This window comes from Falco rusticolus, chromosome 2 (genome assembly GCF_015220075.1).
Source record: "Falco rusticolus isolate bFalRus1 chromosome 2, bFalRus1.pri, whole genome shotgun sequence".
Classification (NCBI taxonomy): Eukaryota; Metazoa; Chordata; class Aves; order Falconiformes; family Falconidae; genus Falco; species Falco rusticolus.
Window position 1 is genome coordinate 92,925,699 of NC_051188.1, and position 19,554 is coordinate 92,945,252.

At 42.3% G+C, this 19,554-nt stretch overlaps 1 protein-coding gene across 8 annotated transcripts in view; it reads left to right on the forward strand.

The window, feature by feature from the left end:
• The first annotated feature begins 9,454 nt into the window (after positions 1–9,454).
• The window catches only part of AP1S2 (adaptor related protein complex 1 subunit sigma 2), a 32,478-nt gene continuing 22,378 nt past the window's right edge, over positions 9,455–19,554 (forward strand). For 6 of the 8 annotated variants that reach the window (XR_005102638.1, XR_005102639.1, XR_005102637.1 and 3 more), the window contains exons 1-3: positions 9,456–9,639; positions 10,995–11,173; positions 18,661–18,769. Coding sequence is in view for 4 of the 8 variants with exons in the window: in XM_037377311.1 (XP_037233208.1) it covers positions 10,995–11,173; positions 18,661–18,769 (288 nt within the window). In the remaining 4 variants the exon portion in view is untranslated. Of the gene's footprint in view, positions 9,640–10,994; positions 11,174–18,660; positions 18,770–19,554 lie in introns of all 8 variants that reach the window. The other 2 variants (XM_037377310.1, XR_005102640.1) reach the window with 2 other exon arrangements.

Sequence of the window (19,554 nt, forward strand, 5' to 3'; positions counted from 1 at the left end):
TCTTCTGTGTCCACTTTGGTATCACAAGCAGTTCCATCCAGCTGTCTACAAAGACATAATTTTTCTTCTGGAATTTGTGAGTGAATTGGTCATCCAAGAGAGAGGAATCCAGCTCAATTAAACTGTTTCAGTGGGAGGTATAAAAAACCTGTATATTCTGTATGACAACTCTAGATGTGATGTTCTTAGGTGTGACGCTGCCTTTGGGAAAATTCAGGCGAGACCTCCCATTGTATTTATTTATTTTCTTTAGACGGTATTTTTAACCGATATGTGTCATAGGCATCCACTTGACTAGCTGTCCTCATCTGTCAGTCACCTCCTCAACTTAGCCAGCTTGGGTGTTGCATGAAAATAGAAGGGTAATGTGGGAAAAAAAACAGACTAGTTTAGTTTGTCTGCTAAATATGCTCTAAAAAAAGTGGTGAGATAATCATGTCTATCAAGCAGCTAAGGTAGCATCTGCATCTGTAGCCTCCCCAAGCTTTAATAACCAAGGTACACTCAGTACTTAGGAGAGGAAGAAATCTTTTGACAATGATCATTTGTGCACAGAACTATCACTCCAAGAAGACACCCATGACGGAGAAACCACCGATCTCTAGTTTTGGACAACCACACTGCTTTCCTGGTTTTGCATTTGCATCTGTTTCCTTTTTTAGCTAGTTAGCTGTGTGATTAATTGTAATGGGAGTTGTTCTGGGTAACACAACTAAGAGTGGGCTAAAGAAGGCGAGCTGCTACATAAATTGTGCTGTTTGTTACAGCTTTTAAGTTGCTTAAACAGCCATACTGATAAAATGTTGGTAACCATCTGCTGCCAACATTTGTAAATAAATATAAACCAACCTAAATATTCCCTGGCTTGTTGCTCTGTTTCAGGCATGGGTCTTCTGCATTTGGGTGGTGGTGTTGGTGGTGGTGTTTCTGGTTGGTTTTGGTTTTTTGAAAATCTATATGTAGTTTATGCACAGACATAATTTCTTATTATGACTGTTTAGCTGCCTGGGGGTGATTCCAACTATGCTGTTCTTTGGCACCACTCAATGCAAATTACTCATGACTACACAGAGAGGTAGGATGCCTAATTCTGATTGTTATTATTTTTTATTATTAATATTATTTATCAGTAGCAAAGCAAGCTCTAAAACTAATTTCTCCATGGCAGACTGGGAAGAGAGATTGATTGCAAACTTTCTTCACAGGAGGTCCTTTTACAAATCTGAGCAAGTGAGACAAACTTGTTTAACTTACAGAAAGAAGAGATTTTATAGCATTTAGGAGCCCTATCCAAAGCTCAGCTGTGTTTGGCTCTATAGAAAAAAAGAGACAGAATTTTGAAAGTCTGAATCTTTAGTTTTGGACTTGCATCAGGGTTGACTGTATTATATACAGCAGTTCTGGAACACCACTCATTTCAATGCATACTCTCCCATGCATGCTTCCTCTCCGACTTGCGACACTACAATCTCTCTTTTGTTTCTACACAGTTGCTTACTGGGAAAATATAATATTATGAAAATTGTACTAAAAATCAGCTGTTGGGTACTTCTTCAAGCACCTACCACAAAAAATGTTACTTGTTGACTGTTGCTATCATTTTGCACCATAGTGCCCAGGGAAATAAAATCTGCTTACTCTACGATCGGATTTCCTTTCTGACAGCTTTGTCTCTGCAACAAACAGTGCCTCTAAGTTAAGAGTGCTCGAAGGGAAACTTGCATTTTGGGGAAAGTGTTTAAAATATTATGAAGAAATGAAAGGACTCCTTCATAGCCAGATTTTCCTATTAGAGTGTTACTTTCTGACAACTGGTAGTTAAGTTTTACAACATGATTTTACAACTCCTCCAGCACATCAAGGACCTGCACATTTTAGACATCTTTTTCTCTTTTGTTGATGCTCTGCATTGAGTTATTGCCTCTTATTGAACATGACTTCTAAAAAGATTGGTGAGATGTAGTAGAAACATCTCTTGATTAATTAAAAAAAAAAAAGTTTAAGTATTCCTTTCCCATTAGAGAGATAGATCAAATATGAGCATAGCTGTATTATTTTGCACAAACCAATGATCTTTTTTTCTTTCCATATGACTGCAATGCTTATGAAAGCTGCCAGGATGCATTAAAATCATTCATGAATTTGTAATAAGGGTCTTAGGTTCCACATGGCAAGTATTTTGCAGTAGGAAGGATACACTGCCAAAGGATTCATCTTTGTTAATAGCACACACTGCAGTTTTGAAACACTGGCCTCTCAGACTTGAGCAAATAATTGAATGTCCTTTTGGCTTTGTTTCACTAATGACCCATTGGAATATAGGAGAATCCTAAAGTCAGAGAGTAAATAGGGTCTTCTAACTGAGACAGGGTTCTAACTGTATTTGATATGCTACTGTAGAGATGGAAATAAAAATTGAGGCTTGCACTTGAGGAAGAAAGTGTTCAGGGCAAAAGGAGGAGCTACTTGGCCCTCTTGCAATGATTTGTAACAAGTACTAAGATTGGCATTAACAGAGTGTGAGTGGACACATGTGTATGTGTTTGTATGAAAGTACCAGAACAAGCAGTAGAACATGTATTAAAAAGAAAGGTATGCACATGAGGAGAAGGAACAAACTGACCTAAAGAGAAGGTATCAGACAAGACAAAGAACAAGTCCAGAACCATAAAATACCCAAAGGCAACAGGACATTAATGACATTCATGAATTTGTGAAGGGTGAAACAAAATAGTGAGGCAAAGTATCCCAGACACATCCCCTCCTAGGGAGCATAAAAAGGAAGTCCAAAATCAGTTCATTTGCCAATCAAGTAACCCAGAGGCACAATGAAGACTTAACAGACAGCATCCTTATGCTCTGTGTGATCACAAACGTGACCTTGGCCAGACCATTTAAACATGCACATTTTGGTGCTGCGGAGTATGTGGATGTGAAAGCGTAATGGGAGGCAGTCAACTACTTACAGAGATATTTTTATAAAATCACATTCCCTTTCCATAAGATATCATGGTGAGTTTTGTCACACTCATCTCCTATGCTCTTTAGTTCTTCAAAATCCTTCAAAACCTAGAGATCCAAAACCTAGAGGTCCCAGGTACATACCCTTTCAACTGATGCACACGTCCTTCTGGCAAAGATGTTTGCTGAAACTGCTGTTCAGCAGCTTTAAGATGGGCTGAGGGTGGCACTGCAAAGACAGGCTTTACAAAGTAATGGCAAGAGAGGGGGTACAAACAGCGTAAACAAGAATTCACATGGATAAAATTTTCTCACATGTGGACACAGCCAGCACAAAATCTAAGCACCACAAATTCTTCTTGAGCCTTTAAAATTAGGGAGTAAATGATTTACAGGCCTTTGAGTGCCCCAGTTTCATCCACTTCAAACACTTCAGTCAAAAATGGTAATAAATGAAGGCCTTACAGACGTCATCCCTTCCTGGTAGTGGCAAGATCTAGGCAGATCATGTAAAATATTTTCCTTAAAATGACAGTGGAAGTTATATTGAGTTTTCCAGAAGGATTTGAAATGAAAGCTTAGCGTACTACTGGAGGATCAGTGTGGAAGCATGGGAGATTTAGGAGTCCGATTATAACATGAAACATTTTAGGTTTAGGTTACCATTTCAGATTCAGACCAGTCTCCAGGTTTCCATGACAAGTTTCTATCTGATGAAAATTAGGACACACAAGTCTGTATCTTCTGTCCTGGTTACACAAAGCAATGCGCCAATCTGGGAAAGTCAGAAGTTGGAAACTGGATTATCTCCTTAGTGCAAGAGGTAGAACCTGCTGAGCTATGTTAGATCAGGCTCTTCACACAGTCAGTTCAAGAGGCCTCACAGGGTAATCAGTTGGGCATGCCTCATAGCAAGGACAAAAGAGGACATACATGCCTAAATGAGGAATTCCACGGACTTAGGGTGATCAAACTGTATTACAGAAAACCTACACAGTGTTTTACACTGAATGTGTCTGACTTCACAAGTGTCCTAACCGGAGTTGTACTCTGGTATATTAAAAAAAATATATCTTTATCCTGGGCAAAATTGAGCAGCTGTGCACAAGCCTATCCAAGCATTCCTTCATCTGAGGGAATGGATCTGGCAAGTATGTACTGCTTAACCTGCAGCATCAGCCACTTTACAAACTGCAGTGGCAGCTACTGCTTTCTTAGAACTGACAGAGGATGAGCAACATACACATGAGATGCTGTATTCAACAACTCAAAGTACTGACACAGCCTCAGAAATCCCAGCCTCCCCTTTCCTTTCCTCTCTCCCTTCCTCCCAGTGACTTACCTTGTGAAGCTGAAAAGCCAAGCCTCCTCACACACACACGTCCTTCAGAAACCATTCAATTCTTTGCTGCACTGTGGCACAGTTTGTAGCAGCGGAGCAGGAAGGAAAGCTAGAAGCCATGACAATTTCTTCATGAACGTCTGCAGAGCAGTTAATTTCTTCACTTGTGGGGCCTCTGAGCACTACTCCAACAGAAACATTGAAAAATGAAAGAACATCACCTCAGCAAAAGAGAAATATGCTGCTTACTTGCCCAACATACACAGTGCTACCAGCTGGCTTGTGTGTGTCTCACTCAAACAGCTGCTGCGCCTTGCACCAGGCTCAGGATAATAAACACGGTAAACAAAAAGAAGCCCTTGGTGACTGGTAACTACCACATTCCCTAACCTCATTTGTGCCTATTCAGACACTTTCAAAAGCAGGTTTTTATTTTCCAAAGCAAATGACACGTGTAAGGCATAGTTCAGACTCTGTAGTTCTCACAACCAGGCTGGAAGACCACACTTCAAACTACTCCTTCAGCTCTGAAAATTCAATTTCAAGGACAAACATCTGTGATACTTTATTTGTAGCTGTGCCTATCGCACATGTGGCCTAACAATCCATGTTTCTGAAAGCTATACGTGACTATTAGAAACCGATAGTATTTTAAAACAAGTAATTGTCCAGAAGTCTCTCACTGGCAAACCTGTAAGCCCTACACAGAAAAGACAGGTGGGTAAGAATTCCAGGCATGAGCTGATGATTTACTAGCACCCAGCAATCAGGCTACTAGATTGCACTAAATAGTTTTTCATCAAGAGAGAGAGCTCCATGTAAAAAAGGAGCACAGCAATGAAAACTGCCGTTTACGGGCTTATGTATACTTACTTTGGCTCCACTGAGATTAAGTGTTCTGCATGAATCATAGTGGTACACCGATAGTTTGGCCAACGCTCAGACAGTACATCAGGGAAGAGAATTGCATATAATAATGCAACATCCTGTTGGGAGGCTTAAGAGGCAGAAATCTAGCAGTAATCACTTCCAAGGCTAGTAGCTCAGTTCTTATTGCCTTCATAATGACTCCACAGTTATTCAGTCAATGAAAATGGAGTCTGCTATTGAGCATCAAAAAGATAAATTAACAATAAAATGAGTCTCACTCATACATCCACCGCCTACTTTAGCGGAGGCCTGCAAAGATACAGTATGCACTTTCAAAGTATGCTGCCCTCTTCTTTAAGGTGCTGAGGTGGTTGAAAAGGAGGCAGGAGCAGCGCCTTTCTTTACTAAATAGTGGGTTGCTTTCTTGAAGGACAAAAACCCCCAAGCTGTTAAAATTGAGTATACATTTTTTCCATTGGAAATAATAAATAGTTCATGTTATAAAAGCCTTTAACACCATGCATGAAGTGCCAAATGCCAGGATGTTTGCCTTATTAATTTTGGTGTAAAACCCAATATCCCAGACAAACCCACTATACTCTAATTAACTAAACAACCAACCAAAAACCCCAAGCAACCAATCAAACAAAACTCCTCAAGAACTGACATAAACCATACCAGGCAAACCTCAAGCAAACTGAATCTTATGTGATGTAAGCTTCCCTCCTCCCACCCTGCCTCCCTCCCCAGCTCCAGGCAGCTCTCTTCTGTGTGTCAAGTCATGCTGCAAATAACCTAGAGAGCAAACTCTTGGCTGGGGACCCCGAATGTCTTATGGTCAATGGATACATCCCCTGAAGACTTGCCTTACATCTAAAATGGAATACCAAGGATTTTACAGCTATAGCAGTTAAAAGATCCATCCATAATAAACAAGGAGGTTATCATTCATGGCTTAGAAACCAAAATACTGAACTCATTCCTTAAAATCCATCTTGTTAAAGCTGGTTATAAGACAATAAACAAAGGCTAATGAACAGAAGACTCACTGTGTCATGTCTAAAATTAGACTGCATGACATTCACATTGTCACAGGTTTGTGGAATACTTAAAGGCTATTATATTATTGTTTTAAGCAATCATATGTATCTTTATCAATTTGATAATTACAGCTAGTTCAGTATATTGCTAGTTCAATGGGTAAGTGACAGTATAATTTCTTGCCGGAACAAACAATGGAGTCTGTATAAAGAGGGGTAATTAATATAAATTGCAACACTGCAAAAAAATGCAAGCAGCAAGCCTTCTGAAGTTCCTGAAAGAAACAGCACAAACAGAAAGCACAGCATTACCTCCCTTTGTCACTGCCCTCCTGACAGAGGTACTCAATCCTGAAACCAACTCACTCCGTTACTGTATCATCACCTGTACAGCCAAAAGCAACCTCGTTGGCAATGGCCAATGTAAGACACAGCAAAATGCCAGGACAGGAAAAGACAAGGCATCATGGAGCTGGGAATGGGACGAGGGGCAGGAGAAGTCAGGATTTAGATCATCTGAAACCGCTACACAATCGCACCTTAAATTGCTTAATATAAGCAGGGTCATTTTGAGATAAATGAGTTAAGGAAGGATCGTACGAATGGTAATCCGGGCAAACTTGAGGACTGCATCCTCCAACTGGAACAGTGATGAGTAGGCAGGACAGGCTGAGGAAGGCAGAAAGCATCAGCCGAGTCAGACCTGGCTAGACACGTTCCCACCACGCCTGATATACCACTGGTATCATATGCCTTATCATACCACCTTAAAATGCATATAGTAGTGATTCTGACCAGGAAGAGACTTCATTAAGAAACTCCAGGTTAAAGTCTGAAGAAATCCGGCCAAGTAACAAAGACGAGGGAGGAAAACAGTGGGACAATTGCCCTTGCATTACTGGCTGAAACCGTAAATTGAAACTGAGCAGGAAATCTGACAAAAAAATAAAACAAAGATACAGGATCAAAGCAAAGAGTCAGTGGAGCTTTGAGACTTTGCCTTTATGCCACCAAAATACATACATTTCTTGAACCATCTGGGTAGTTCATCTGATTTCAATCAACTCAGCGTTTGTAGAATGTGCAGCTTTATCCATATGCAGAAATATTTCACTGAGCTGGGAAGTGACAAATTGTAATACAGGTCTGGTGCAACTCCTTCAGAAATTAATTTCTGAGCTCCCATTACCTTAATGGTGCTAATATACTGGAAGTAGCTCAGATGAAGAAAAATAAAAGTTGGTTGCTGGCTTAAATAATGATTTAGAAGATCTAGAAGCACCTGAAGTGTGCATGCACTCCTAATGGAGAACTAATAGGATGTATGATGCTAAATTCAAGAACTGCGAAGTGCAGATTAGGAAAGAGATCATTTATGAAAAGCTTTCTGAACAACAGAGTATTTTTAGACCAGGGAACAGCCTCACAAGCAACAAGCAGAGCTGCAATGCATGGTAACTACTGAGGACAAAGTAATACACTGGTATAAGGGAAGACTTTTTGAGATAACAGATCCACACACATCTGTTCCTGTGCTTGATGAAAGGCAAGTTCAAACGAGAATGAGATGGCTGCTAAACAAACATTAAGTATGTCAGGAACAAGCCCCTACAACAGTAGTCTCACTTTTTACATGACCTTTAATATCACAATTGCCTTATCCATTCAGTTTGGTTTCATGCATGCCTCCTTACCCCCATCTCACTTTTCTCTACAACTACAACCTCTCCTATAATGTGGGAAATACACTTGCAGTTTTCCTCAAGTACAATTGACCATAGCATTCCTTGAAATGCCAGAAAGTTGGCTTTCCTCTCAGACCTTCCACGTTTTCACACAAAAGCACTTCCAGCACTGGTTTCTGCTGCCACAGCTGGTTTGTAGCCATAAGGATAAGCTTTTTTTAAGTGTCGATAATAAAAAGTAAGAAAAGCATGGCACATCCCAAACCACTTGGAGCTGATCCTAGGAGAGCTGCGGAGGGGGGCACAACCTTTTTGCCTAGTGCTGTCCGTCACTGTTACACCATTAAAGCATCAGCGGGTTAAGGTCATCTTTTCTGGCCACTGCCACCTTTAATGCTGCTGGGCAGATGAACGCTAATGATGTAGAAAGCTCTAAGTCCTTAAAAGACTTTTTTTTTTCTTTTTTATTTCTTACAAGCTGATCCGACGCTGGCTGGAAAAGACACATCTGCAGATTTAGTCCAACTAAAATTTCACCGCGTCTTTTCAGCCTACGCCAATTAGAACTAACCCCCCCCCCCCCAAAAAAAAAAAAAAAAAAAAAAAGAAACAAAACCAGCCAAACTCCCAAATCAAGCTCTTCGGGCACGGAAATTCTCCTTAAGCTGCACACGAATAAAAATAAATAAACTGGATTTGCGGAACACAACACCGCTAAATACGTGACAGCGGCTGTCCCTGCGAATCTAATTTCCGCTGGCAACCATGGTGACTTTGGGGAAAAACTTCCCGGGGAGAAGCGGTGCCGCCGGCCCCGGCCCTGCCCTGCTCCCGCCGCATCCCCTCCCGGGGGTTGCCCCCCGCCCCGCGCCGCCCCGCCCCGCGCGCGCCTCCGCCTCCAACCCCCCCCAGCGGGGCGCGCACGTGCTAGAAGGAAACACGGGGCGGCGCAGGCGCGGCCCGGCCGCCCCTCCCTCCCCTCCCTCCCCTCCCCTGCCCCGGGGACGGGGCGCTCGCGGGAGGAGTCTCAATCTCCGGGCGCCTGATTGACTGATGTCATTCCCCCAGCGCCGTGCCTCGCCGGCCCATTGGCTGCCTGCGGACCTCTATCTGCATTGCGCTTTCTGGTTGGCTGTTGCCGCGCCGGCTGTTGCCCAATCCTAATACGGACCAGGCGGATTAAGTTCCGTTAACCCCGCCTCCTACCCAGCCCCTCTCACCGCCGCCGCCGGCTCCTCCCCCGCCGCCTCTTCCTCCCTCTGATTGGTCAGTGCCGCGCTTCTCTCCTCCCGCCCGCCGCTGCGCCGAGCTCCCCGGTTGGGTGGCGGCCAGCTCCCCCAGATCCCCGCGCCTCGCCGCACTGCGCGTGCGCCCGCCTTGGCCCCAGTCCCCCGCTACCGCGAGCCGCCAAGCTAATAAAGTTTTGTTGGGAGAGAGAAGGGGGGAGCAGGGGCGCCGCCCGGCCCCGCCTACCGTCCCTCCCTTCCCCCCACCCCCCCCACCCGCCTGGGAGCGGCGTCCGCGAGCCCGGCTCCGCCCCGCCCGCGCGGAGTGGGGGGGGGGGGGGGGAAGGCCGTTGAGGGGCGCGCGCGCGCGCTCGAGCCGGGCTCGAGCTGTGGGCATCTCCCTCCCCTCCCTTCAGTCCCGCTCGGCAGCCGCGGCGGCAGCAGCAGCAGCAGCCTGGGCAGCGGTGCCGCCGCCTCCTTCTCTTCGTCCTCCTGCCCCCCACCCCCGGGGCACGGTGAGCACAGCCGCGTGGGGACGGGCTCGCCTCCCTCCCCGCGCCGGGTGCGGCGGGACGCGGGAGCTCTTCTCCCTGCCCCGGGTTGCGGGACCGCTCCTCTCCAGCACGCCCCGGGGAGCGGTTGTTAGCGGCCGAGGGAGGAAGGGGGCGGCCGGCGGCTCTCCCTCTTGCCGCTCCCTTCCCCCCCCCCCCCGCCAGCGTACAGACACACCGTGCGCCTCGGCGGCAGCGCTTCCCCCGCTCCGCACGCCGGGCTGGGACGGGCGGCGGCCCTCGCCCGGCGGGGGGAGCGGGCTCTGCTCTCCTCACGGGTCGGGGCGGGCCGCGCGGCCGGCGGCGCTCTCGGGGCGACCGCGACCGCTCCCGCGCGGGGAGGAGCCGCGGCGGGGCCGGGAGGGTCGCCTGAAGGCGGGGGGAGGCGAGGGGGTGTCGTGGCGGCGGCGCCGGCCGGAGGGGGGGCGGCTGCGGGCTCGGAGGGCTGCCCCCGCCGAGGGAGCGCCCCGGCACCGCCGCGCTGCCCGGCCGCCGCCTGTCTGCGCTGGCGCTGGTGGGACTTGTCACCCGGGACTAGGCTGGGCTTTCTCATCGTATTTCGCGTCTGTCATATTGCCTGGGAAACTTCCTCAGCCCGATACAACTTCGAGCAAAAAGAGAAAAAGGAAAAAAAAGAGAAAAGCCATTTGCTCGAACGCTGCAGCTGCTGGAAAACACAGCCGACAAGTTCCTCAAAATATAATTGCACCATCACTCCTTTAGAGGAAGCGAGACCTGGACCATAGGACCGCAGGGAAAGCACTCAATCTCTACTCCTTTTGTGTAATGTGAGAAAAGACTAGGCTTTTCTATGCCGTAGGACTCTCCGTTGGGAGATTTAATGCCTTTTAAAGTATTCCGAGGCTTTTCGGAAAGATCTTAAGTCCAAATTGCTCCTGCTGTAAGGCTCTAATCCGGTGAATTGAAACTGAGTTTGGGTATTTGAGGAGACCGCTGTGCTGGGATTTTTGTCATTTGCTGTAGTAAACGCAAATGCAACCATACCAGTGCTGGACGTGGTTTGTCTGAAATTTTGATGTATTCCGTCACTACCTCTGGGTTCTAATACCCGTTTCTGAAACTTGTGTTTGCTTTCTGCTCTCTTTGCTTTGACTGACCTTGTTCAGTGGAATCTTTTGTATTACTGGTACTTCCAAATCTTGTGTAACATCTGCCACTGCTATAGAAATACATAACGTAGTTAGGTTTTTGGATGCTATCTTGCTTCCTGTTTGGTTTTCATCACCAAAATCTTTTCAGAACTGAGAGACTGAGATTAATCCCTTTTCCCCCCCCTCCCTTTCCTTCTAATTCAACAGATGCAGTTTATGTTGCTTTTTAGTCGCCAGGGGAAACTGAGACTCCAGAAGTGGTATGTCCCATTATCGGACAAAGAAAAGAAGAAAATCACGAGGGAACTTGTTCAAACTGTGTTAGCCCGCAAACCGAAAATGTGCAGCTTCCTGGAATGGAGAGACCTGAAGATTGTCTACAAAAGGTTGTTCTGTCTCACTAACCTTGTAATTGCCATAGATCACAAACAGTGTAATAAGTAGCAAAAAAAAAAAAGGTTGATTTTTCTCTTCCCCCCGCCCCCCACCCCTTCCCTTTGCTAGTTATGGAGAAGACTGACTTTTCCCTTGAATCTAATTTGATAACCAAGTAGGAATCATTCATGTGTAGAAAATCACTCATGCATTTAGAAATGTGCTGAAGAAATGAGATTTCCTTCTACTTCCACAAGGAGTGGAGGTTTTTGATTCTCTGTTTAGATTCAGACAGTACATAAATGCTTACAGATATGAAGTATATAAGATTTAAGAGGTGATAAAGAAAATCTAGATTTTATAAACATTTACTTCAGGCAGTGACTTCATAAACTGCCTGAAAATGTAACTTACTTCTAAAGGCTCATAGAAATAAGAAAATTACTTTGCACAGTACCTAGTTTGGTTTTTTGATTTTTTTTTTAATAATTTTTTTTTCTGTGAATACAAAAAGGCATTTGTCCTAATTGAAGATACCATGGGTAGCTTTCTTTTGTTGGAAGTACTGCATAATTTTCTTTGCAATAGTTTAATTTCTCAGTTGTTTCCTAACTTTTCTAGGAGTATTTGGCAAGCGTTTTTTAGCTTTGTGCTGATCTTTTGAATGTATTAAAACACAGCAGTGTGAACGTAATTTTCTCCACAAATAACAGTAATCCTCATTCTGATGTGGTAGACTGCATCTCTTCCAGCTAAAGCTGGTGCTACAAAACCTTGGGTTATCTCCCTTCCCTGGTTAGTTATAAACTTCAGGAGGTTTATCCGTTCTTTTCTCTTTGTGATAGTAAATAACTTGTGCCCTACAATAAATACTGTTGTATTCTCTCTGTAGGTAGGACAGAGAGAACTGGAGCTCAAATGAAGTGTTTGTAACTCTTTTCCAGTGTACCAAATGGGTAGAATCAAAAAGGTTTAGATGTTTTAAGTCCTGGTTTCATATATACACTGGTGCATGTAACATTATGCATGTGAATATTAGCAGTCTAATGCGTGTAGTTCTCTAACACGAGGAGGAAAGAGGAGGAACAATGTGCTGAGGCTGTACTTAAAGCATGCACGGTTCATCCTTCTGCCTCTTGATTTCCTCACAGAATTTCTTGTACATACATGTAGACAAGCTTGCTCAAATGCTTTGTGTGCTCCCTGAAGTGATAATGCCTTCAGTTGCTCTTTCAGCTGGCCTTTTATGGGACTAAATGGGAAAAATTAGGCATGAATAGGCCAGTCAATTGCCTTCCTTGCCCAGTCTTGAACAGCAGTAGTTATTCCTGTGGTGAGCTGATTCCACAGCTGCTTTCCCTCCCTGTCTGTTTCTTGCTGTAACAACTACTTGTGGCCTTTTGTGTCTAGGGAACTGGTGGAAATTTGGGTATGACTTGAGTTGCTGAAAGTTCTGGTGTTTGTGCATATCAGTAGTGTGCTGTGGGCCCTGTGGTCAAGGAGAATGAAGAAATTTGTTGGGGAGATGTATCTAGACCTTTTTGGGCTGGATGTAGACTGCAGTCCATCTGCTAGACTGCTGGTGTGCACAGCTGACTGCAGTAGCTTCTTTCACTGCAAACCAATCTGGCACAGCCAGCCTGTGAAACCTTGCTTAAGATTAGCTTGTATCAAACTAATGAACACTTCAAACTTGTTTTACGTTTGCTTTCTTCGCATGTTTTATTAGGCTAAAATGTCACCAGAAGGGTTGGGTATAAGAGGTGATTGATTAATCTATCTGATAACATTAACAGCTTCTAGGTTTGTGGGTCATTTTCCAGTCATCCCACCATAATTCAAGTAGATGAGTACCAGCTAGTGTGATTTCTTTGAAAAGGGAGGTGTTACAGCTCGAAAGTAGATAATCCCAAGCCAACCATGACAGTAGAAGTCTTAACACTTTCTGAAAGGTGAGTGGCTGAAAACACACCTGCACAAACTTTGTGTGGTTTGTGAAATTGCGAAAGGTGCTCCCAGTTGCTTACAGGGGAAGGGCTCTTGAGCATCTCTATTAAGCTCTCTTATTGTCTGATCTACTACTGGGAAGGATCTGGACCTCCTGGTGCAAATGTTTTTCATTTAATAAGTTGTAAAAGTATGTGCATGGTGCTGTTATACATGTAGTGTGTGTATCATTGCTATTATCTTCATCTTTAAATTGCTGATATTGATGTGCTGTTCTTGTTTTTAGAGTGTATCTACTGTCAACATGTAAGAGAGAATTGACCTAGATATTGTGACTCAAAGAATGGTTGGCATTATTAGAAGTATACTCAAGGGTCTCATTGCTGTACCTTTTTGCAAGAACAGAATGAGCTCAAATGCAAAATTGGCAAGCCAGTAGCTTTTGCTGCCTTCTGATACTTTACATTTATCAAGAAAACTGAACTGTTTTGATCAGCCTCTTTAGCTCTGTAGCATTTCATCCTTACAGGATGCTTTCTGAATGAAACTTCAAGAAGATGGAACTAAGTGTTTTGAAATCCATCTGAATGTGTGACTTCTTTTTCTTGGTTTCATACACATAGCATTAATAATGGTTGCAAAATAGGGACAGTCGTTGCCACCTTAATTTTTTTTCTTCAGGGTTACAAAACACTGAATAAAGGGTGCCCTGCTTTTGACGTTCGTGAATTGGGATGTATGTATTCTGTAGCTGGTTTGGAAGAGAGTTTTTCAGGCTGGTAGACACCAGAAGATTGAAAAAGCATGTGAGTTTCTAACTTAGAGACGAATAGGGGTTTGAAGTGACTTCCTGGGGGAAAAAAAAATATCAAATATGTGATGCCAATAACAATTGTACTTTTTGAAAATAGAGAGGGAGTCATCTGCAAACATCTAATTAGAACTTAGCAGACACAATTAATGATTGCTTTTCATGTTATACCATTTTAAAAACTAACTGTAGTGGTATTGGAGCATGTAGGGTAGAAGCTCATGCAGATTTCCCCTTGTGGCAGAGAAATGTGTTAAATACTAACATTTCTAATTTTACTAAAAAGGGACTTAAGATAGATGTCTTTTTTTTTTTTTTAAGACCTCAGCTATTCACTGTTCTAGCTTCTGGCACAGATTTTCATTGTGTAGTATATTGCAGTCAATCAGAAATCGCAGAATAATTGATTTTTATGAAAATTTTACTTTGTTAGCATTTGGTTAACAGATCATGTGACTTGGTTATTGTTGATTGGTAATTTGATTAAGGATTGTGGCTTTGCTTTTATGTGTGATTTTGGATTGCATTATAAAGTTAGAAAACTGACATAGCTTGTGCTGGTCTTCATGTTTTGTTAATAGTCTTTAATATAAAAGAACCATAATCACAGGTTATGTTAAAGACTTAAGGAAAAAGAAGCTTTAAAACTTTACCTTCCCTGCACTGAAAGAAACAAGGGAGGAGCCCATTCTGCTAGTAATGTGCCGCTTAGCTCAAAGTATTGTGAACCTAAGGTGCAGTCACGTGGCCAGTGGTTTGTGCCCAGCAGCTGATGTGATCGCTATCTTTCTGTACATCTTAGCTGCTAGTTGGATCTGTTAAAGATGTTACTATGGTGTTGATCAGGTGGAACTGTAAAACTGACTGAATGCAACAATTCTAGTGAATGTGATACATGGGTTTGATTATTTTGACTTGATCAGGTCCTCTTTGTACAGGATTCTAGTTTGTGTGGTACTAGAAGACCTCAGAATCAAGAAGCGGTAGCTTTTTCTTGAAGGATTACCAGTGCCAGGCTTTTGTTCATTTCTAAAACTACTGGAGGGTATAGCCTTGCTGAAATGAGAAACAGTAAAAGAAATGCTTAACTTCATTAGTGTTCTGTTGTTGATTCTGTATCCTTGACTGAATAGTCACTGATGTGCCTGTCCTAGAGTCTCAGAACTTCTTATTTTATTAAAGAAATGTGTAAGATTTTTGGAGGAGAAAAAAAAATATTTTTGCAAAGCATAACTTTTTAGTGGCCCCAGTTTTCACTGGGTCAGCTGTTGCCAAACCACAGATTCTTGGGCTCCCTTAAGCACTTGTCTGCCTCTTAAAGGCAGCTTGGTTGTCATTCACAGTTCAGCTGTGCTTCTGCCGAACTCTGTAAGCTTTAAATTTCTGCACTTAGGATCTACATGCAAAGTGACCTAGATGCTGACAAGGCTTGCTTGCAGCTTTACTGGTGACGGATTTCCAGGATGACTTCATGCAGATGTTCTCTCACCTAGTAGAACACCACTGAACTGGTAGGATTTGCAAGTTATGCCCTACCCACAGTGACCTGATCTACCAGCAGTTAGTTACTGAACCTGGTTGCAAGCAGAGTAGTAGTGGAGAACTCTGCCTGCCAGTTGTGACTTCCCACTGTTGAACTATTGCAACTATTGAAAGGGAGGTCCCAGCGTTTGTTTCATGTCACAAAAAAGCCCTAAGGTCATCTGTCTAAAGGCAGGAATTTGTTTAAATATTTATACCTCTGTGTTTCCTTTTTGTTCTTGTATTCCATATTACATTTTTAGGTGATTTTTCCAAACTTTTTGTCTCTCTGGTTTTGGTCCCCTTTATGATGCCATAAAACACTTAATATTATCATAAGATACCATATTTATCATAAAATATTTCCCTAAAGGAGTGTAAGCAGCTGAGTTGAGTCTGAAGATTCTGCTAATAATACCTACTGAGAAGAAAACTCCCACAATTGCAATAAAAATAAAAAGGGCAGAATGTTTCTTCCAGACTGCACTACATTTGCTTTTGTGTGATGTGGCATACTTTACTATTGGGATTTGCCTTTTCATTGGGTGCATATGAAAGACAGGTTTCTGTCAGGCTCATTAGGCAGAAACAAGGCTTCTGCAGAGCAGAAATCTTTTTCAGCCCAAGTACAGTTATCTACTCATGTTTATATGGACACTCAGGTACGCTTCTACCCTTGGCAAAATCTCTAGTTTATCTGCTGTAGACTTATGTGGTCGTTTTTTTCCGAAGCTCCAGCCTGCAGAGAAAAAAAAAATACTGCAGTAAACTATTGTCTTTGAGAATTTGGGTCTGAAGAAACGTATGTGTTTGTAGTATGCTCATGCCCTTTGCACTGATGGCTAACTTGTTTATACTGTTCTACTATTTGCAATGTAGGCTTACTGAACCTGCATTTGCCTTTTGTTGAGTAGTGATCCATTAGTCACAGTTGTAACTTAAAATGCTTCAAAAAATATTCTCTGCATATAATGATAGATACCGAAGCCTCCATTTTGTGTTAAGATGCCCACTGAGTAGTTTTAGTTTGTCTATTCTTTCCCCAAAACTGCAGTTGGCAGAGCTTGGATGTGTAATCTACACTCTAGCTGCCAAACAATGTCTTTCAAAAGTATGTAAGTTTTCTTTTAAATGAGGACACAGAGCAGACCACTTTCTGGGAAAGTATTTTATGTTAGGTAGTCTCCCCCACCTCCCCTGTTTCCCCTGTGTGTTTTTTTTTTTTTTTGTGTGTGCAGGTATTCACATGAAATACTTATGTGCATCAAAAGAGATTCTTAAGTAGCAGGAAAGCACAACAGAACTGCCCCATGTGGGTAAATTTCAAATATTTGAGTCAAACTTGATGAGGTGTGCTGGTATGTGATGCAAGTTGGGTTTAAGCACTGTAAGGGGACAGTTTAACTACACTTAGCATAATCAGTGCTGCACTTCTGAACATGAAGAAAGCTTCCTTAAGGTGGATTTGGCCTGAGCGCTGGCAATTAGCATAACTGTCAACTAATGTGCCAAAGCTCTTTTCTACAATGAAATTCAGAGTTTGACTTTAAAACTCTGTAGTTTGTAGTAGTAGTTTGTAGGTTGGAGTTTGAAACACAAACCTACTCGGTAGGTTTGCAAACATGTTTTTTCTTTATATTATTACTTTCCAATACTTTTAAAAATAGCTTTGTCTAAAAGATGCTTTATACAAATTGATTCTTACAAGCTAATACAATGACTGTAAATGTCCTTGAAAAATCAGTGAGGTGTAGACACAACACTGTAAAATTAAAAAGACCTGTGCTTCTGATGAGCTGAGTAGTCAGCACTGAAGAGATGAAAGAGCAAGGGAATTAAGTGTCAAGTGCTTCAATGGAGGTGTCTTCCTCTCTCCCCTCCCCCTTCCTCATCATGTTTTGTGGTTGGATGGAAAGAAGTCCTAGGCATATTTTTTTTTACAATAGTTTAAAGCTTTTGAATAAAAAAAAGTTGTTCTGATTAGTTGTTCATGATGAAGGTGTAGCAATTTGAATCAGCTAGAGCAGAGTGGGGGGTACATTCAGGTCATAAATTATGCAAGGTGAGTGAGTGGCTGGAAGACAAATTTGAATGTACAACAAAACACAACGTTTTTTTTGCAGGTTTCTAGCTGAAAACCCTGACAGTTCCTTTGGGGGCTTACAAAGTCTCAGCTGATAAAATATGTGTAATGTTTAAAAGTTGTATGTGTTTTTCAACATGGTGAACAAATATGCATCAGACCTGGCATTCGTATCTGAATGATGACTTTTTCAATAGGGCTGGTTACTCGGAGTGCTTAATGTGGCCAGTTGGCCTCTCTGAACAGCCAAACAAAAGCTATTTTTGGCTCATGTAAATTATCAGTTACAACAGGTATCCCTTGAAATCTCATTTGTGCCATGTGTCTGTACAGCATATGGTTTGGGCACTTTGGAAAATACTACAAATGGGTTTTTCAGCTTTCATTCCTGTTTTGGTTTTGCATCAGCTTTTTTTAAACATGACTTGGAAAAAGTGCATGGTAGAGTAAGTACAGTAGAATTGGATGGTGTTTTTAAAGTGAAACTCAGGATCATATCTGAAGTAAAGAATTCCCTGTCTTCCAAGGTGGAAGTGGATTGATGGCTTCTCCTTAGTCTGATACCAGGGCAGTTGGTAGTGATTGAGTTGTTGACTTAATAGCAATTGGAGTATATGGCATTAGTTTCAAAGGTCTGGGGGTATTTCTTTAATTCTATATAAAGACCAAATCCTAATTGCTAATTCAATTTCTCTTTCCTAGGTATTTTCTATAGTTTTTTAATAAAGCTGTTTGTAGATCGTGTGATAAAAATTTAAGATTGAATTTGTTGACTGATACATCAGTGTTTGGATGTTACAGATAATAAAGAAAATATCTTGCCTCAGAACTCTGCAAGGAGGCCATAAAACCAAATAAGTTTCCTTTTCCAGCCACCTCATAGGTTTATTAAATTCTACCAGCTAAAGGATGATAAAGACTGAAGTGTTGCTTGGCTCAAGGAGGCAGATCCCTTTTGTACATGCATATGTCTGCTGTTCTTTCAGCCATTCTTTGGTAAACTTGCATGGCTGTTGATGTAGAGTTACAGTATGCTAAACTTCAATAGGAGGGACTACTGAGAATGTAATACAGCGCAGGTGCGCTCATTTTGTTCATGTTCTTAGGCTAACATCAGGATTATTTTGTTATTACAGATATGCAAGCCTGTATTTCTGCTGTGCTATTGAAGATCAGGACAATGAACTAATAACCTTGGAAATAATTCATCGCTATGTAGAACTTCTTGACAAGTATTTTGGCAGTGTGAGTTAGTCTGTTTATATTATGTCATTTTATTTTACGCGGACAGCACTTCTAAAAAATACAATCAACTAGCTGTTGAAAAGCTGCACCCAACATATTATATGTTGTGTGCTTGGCCAAACTAAACTGATGGTTGCCTATATAACTGTTAAAATACAAAATTAGTAATTTGGGAGAAGAATTTACTAATCCAGTTTTAATTCTCTGTATTTATCTCATTTTGTAGTAGTCTCACTTGAGGACAGATAAAATCTTATCCTTAGCTTTCTGTCTAGGTGCCCAGCTTTCTTCTCCCTGGCACTGCTCTAGTGTGTGCACTTCTTGCACCTGCTCCCAAAGGAGGCAGTTGGTTGTGAACTAGCAGGAGTGGTATAGAAAGAAAAGACAGGTATCTGCTTACCCAGACAGCAAACACAAACAACTGTGGTGATGTACATTAGCAGCACTCTTAGAAAAACTGCTGCTCATCCTTCTGCCTTCCTAGTCCTTCTGACTAGGAAATGCACAGGATGAATAAGAAAGTTGAGATTATGTTTTCACATTTTTCTGTGAGATTGCCTGATCTGGCTTTGGATATTCCATGCAAGAAGAGAAATTTTGTATATTCTCTTGCCTCATGAAGAGCCATGTCACACTGATGGCTGTGAATTGGAGCCTTTTTAACAATGAAAACGGTTTTCAAAGAGATTGCTGTAACTGTTCTTAACGCAAGCAAGAAAAAATAATTCTCATTCATTGTTTTTTCAAAGGACTGTGGGTTGTTTTTTTTGTTGACCCATTTCTTA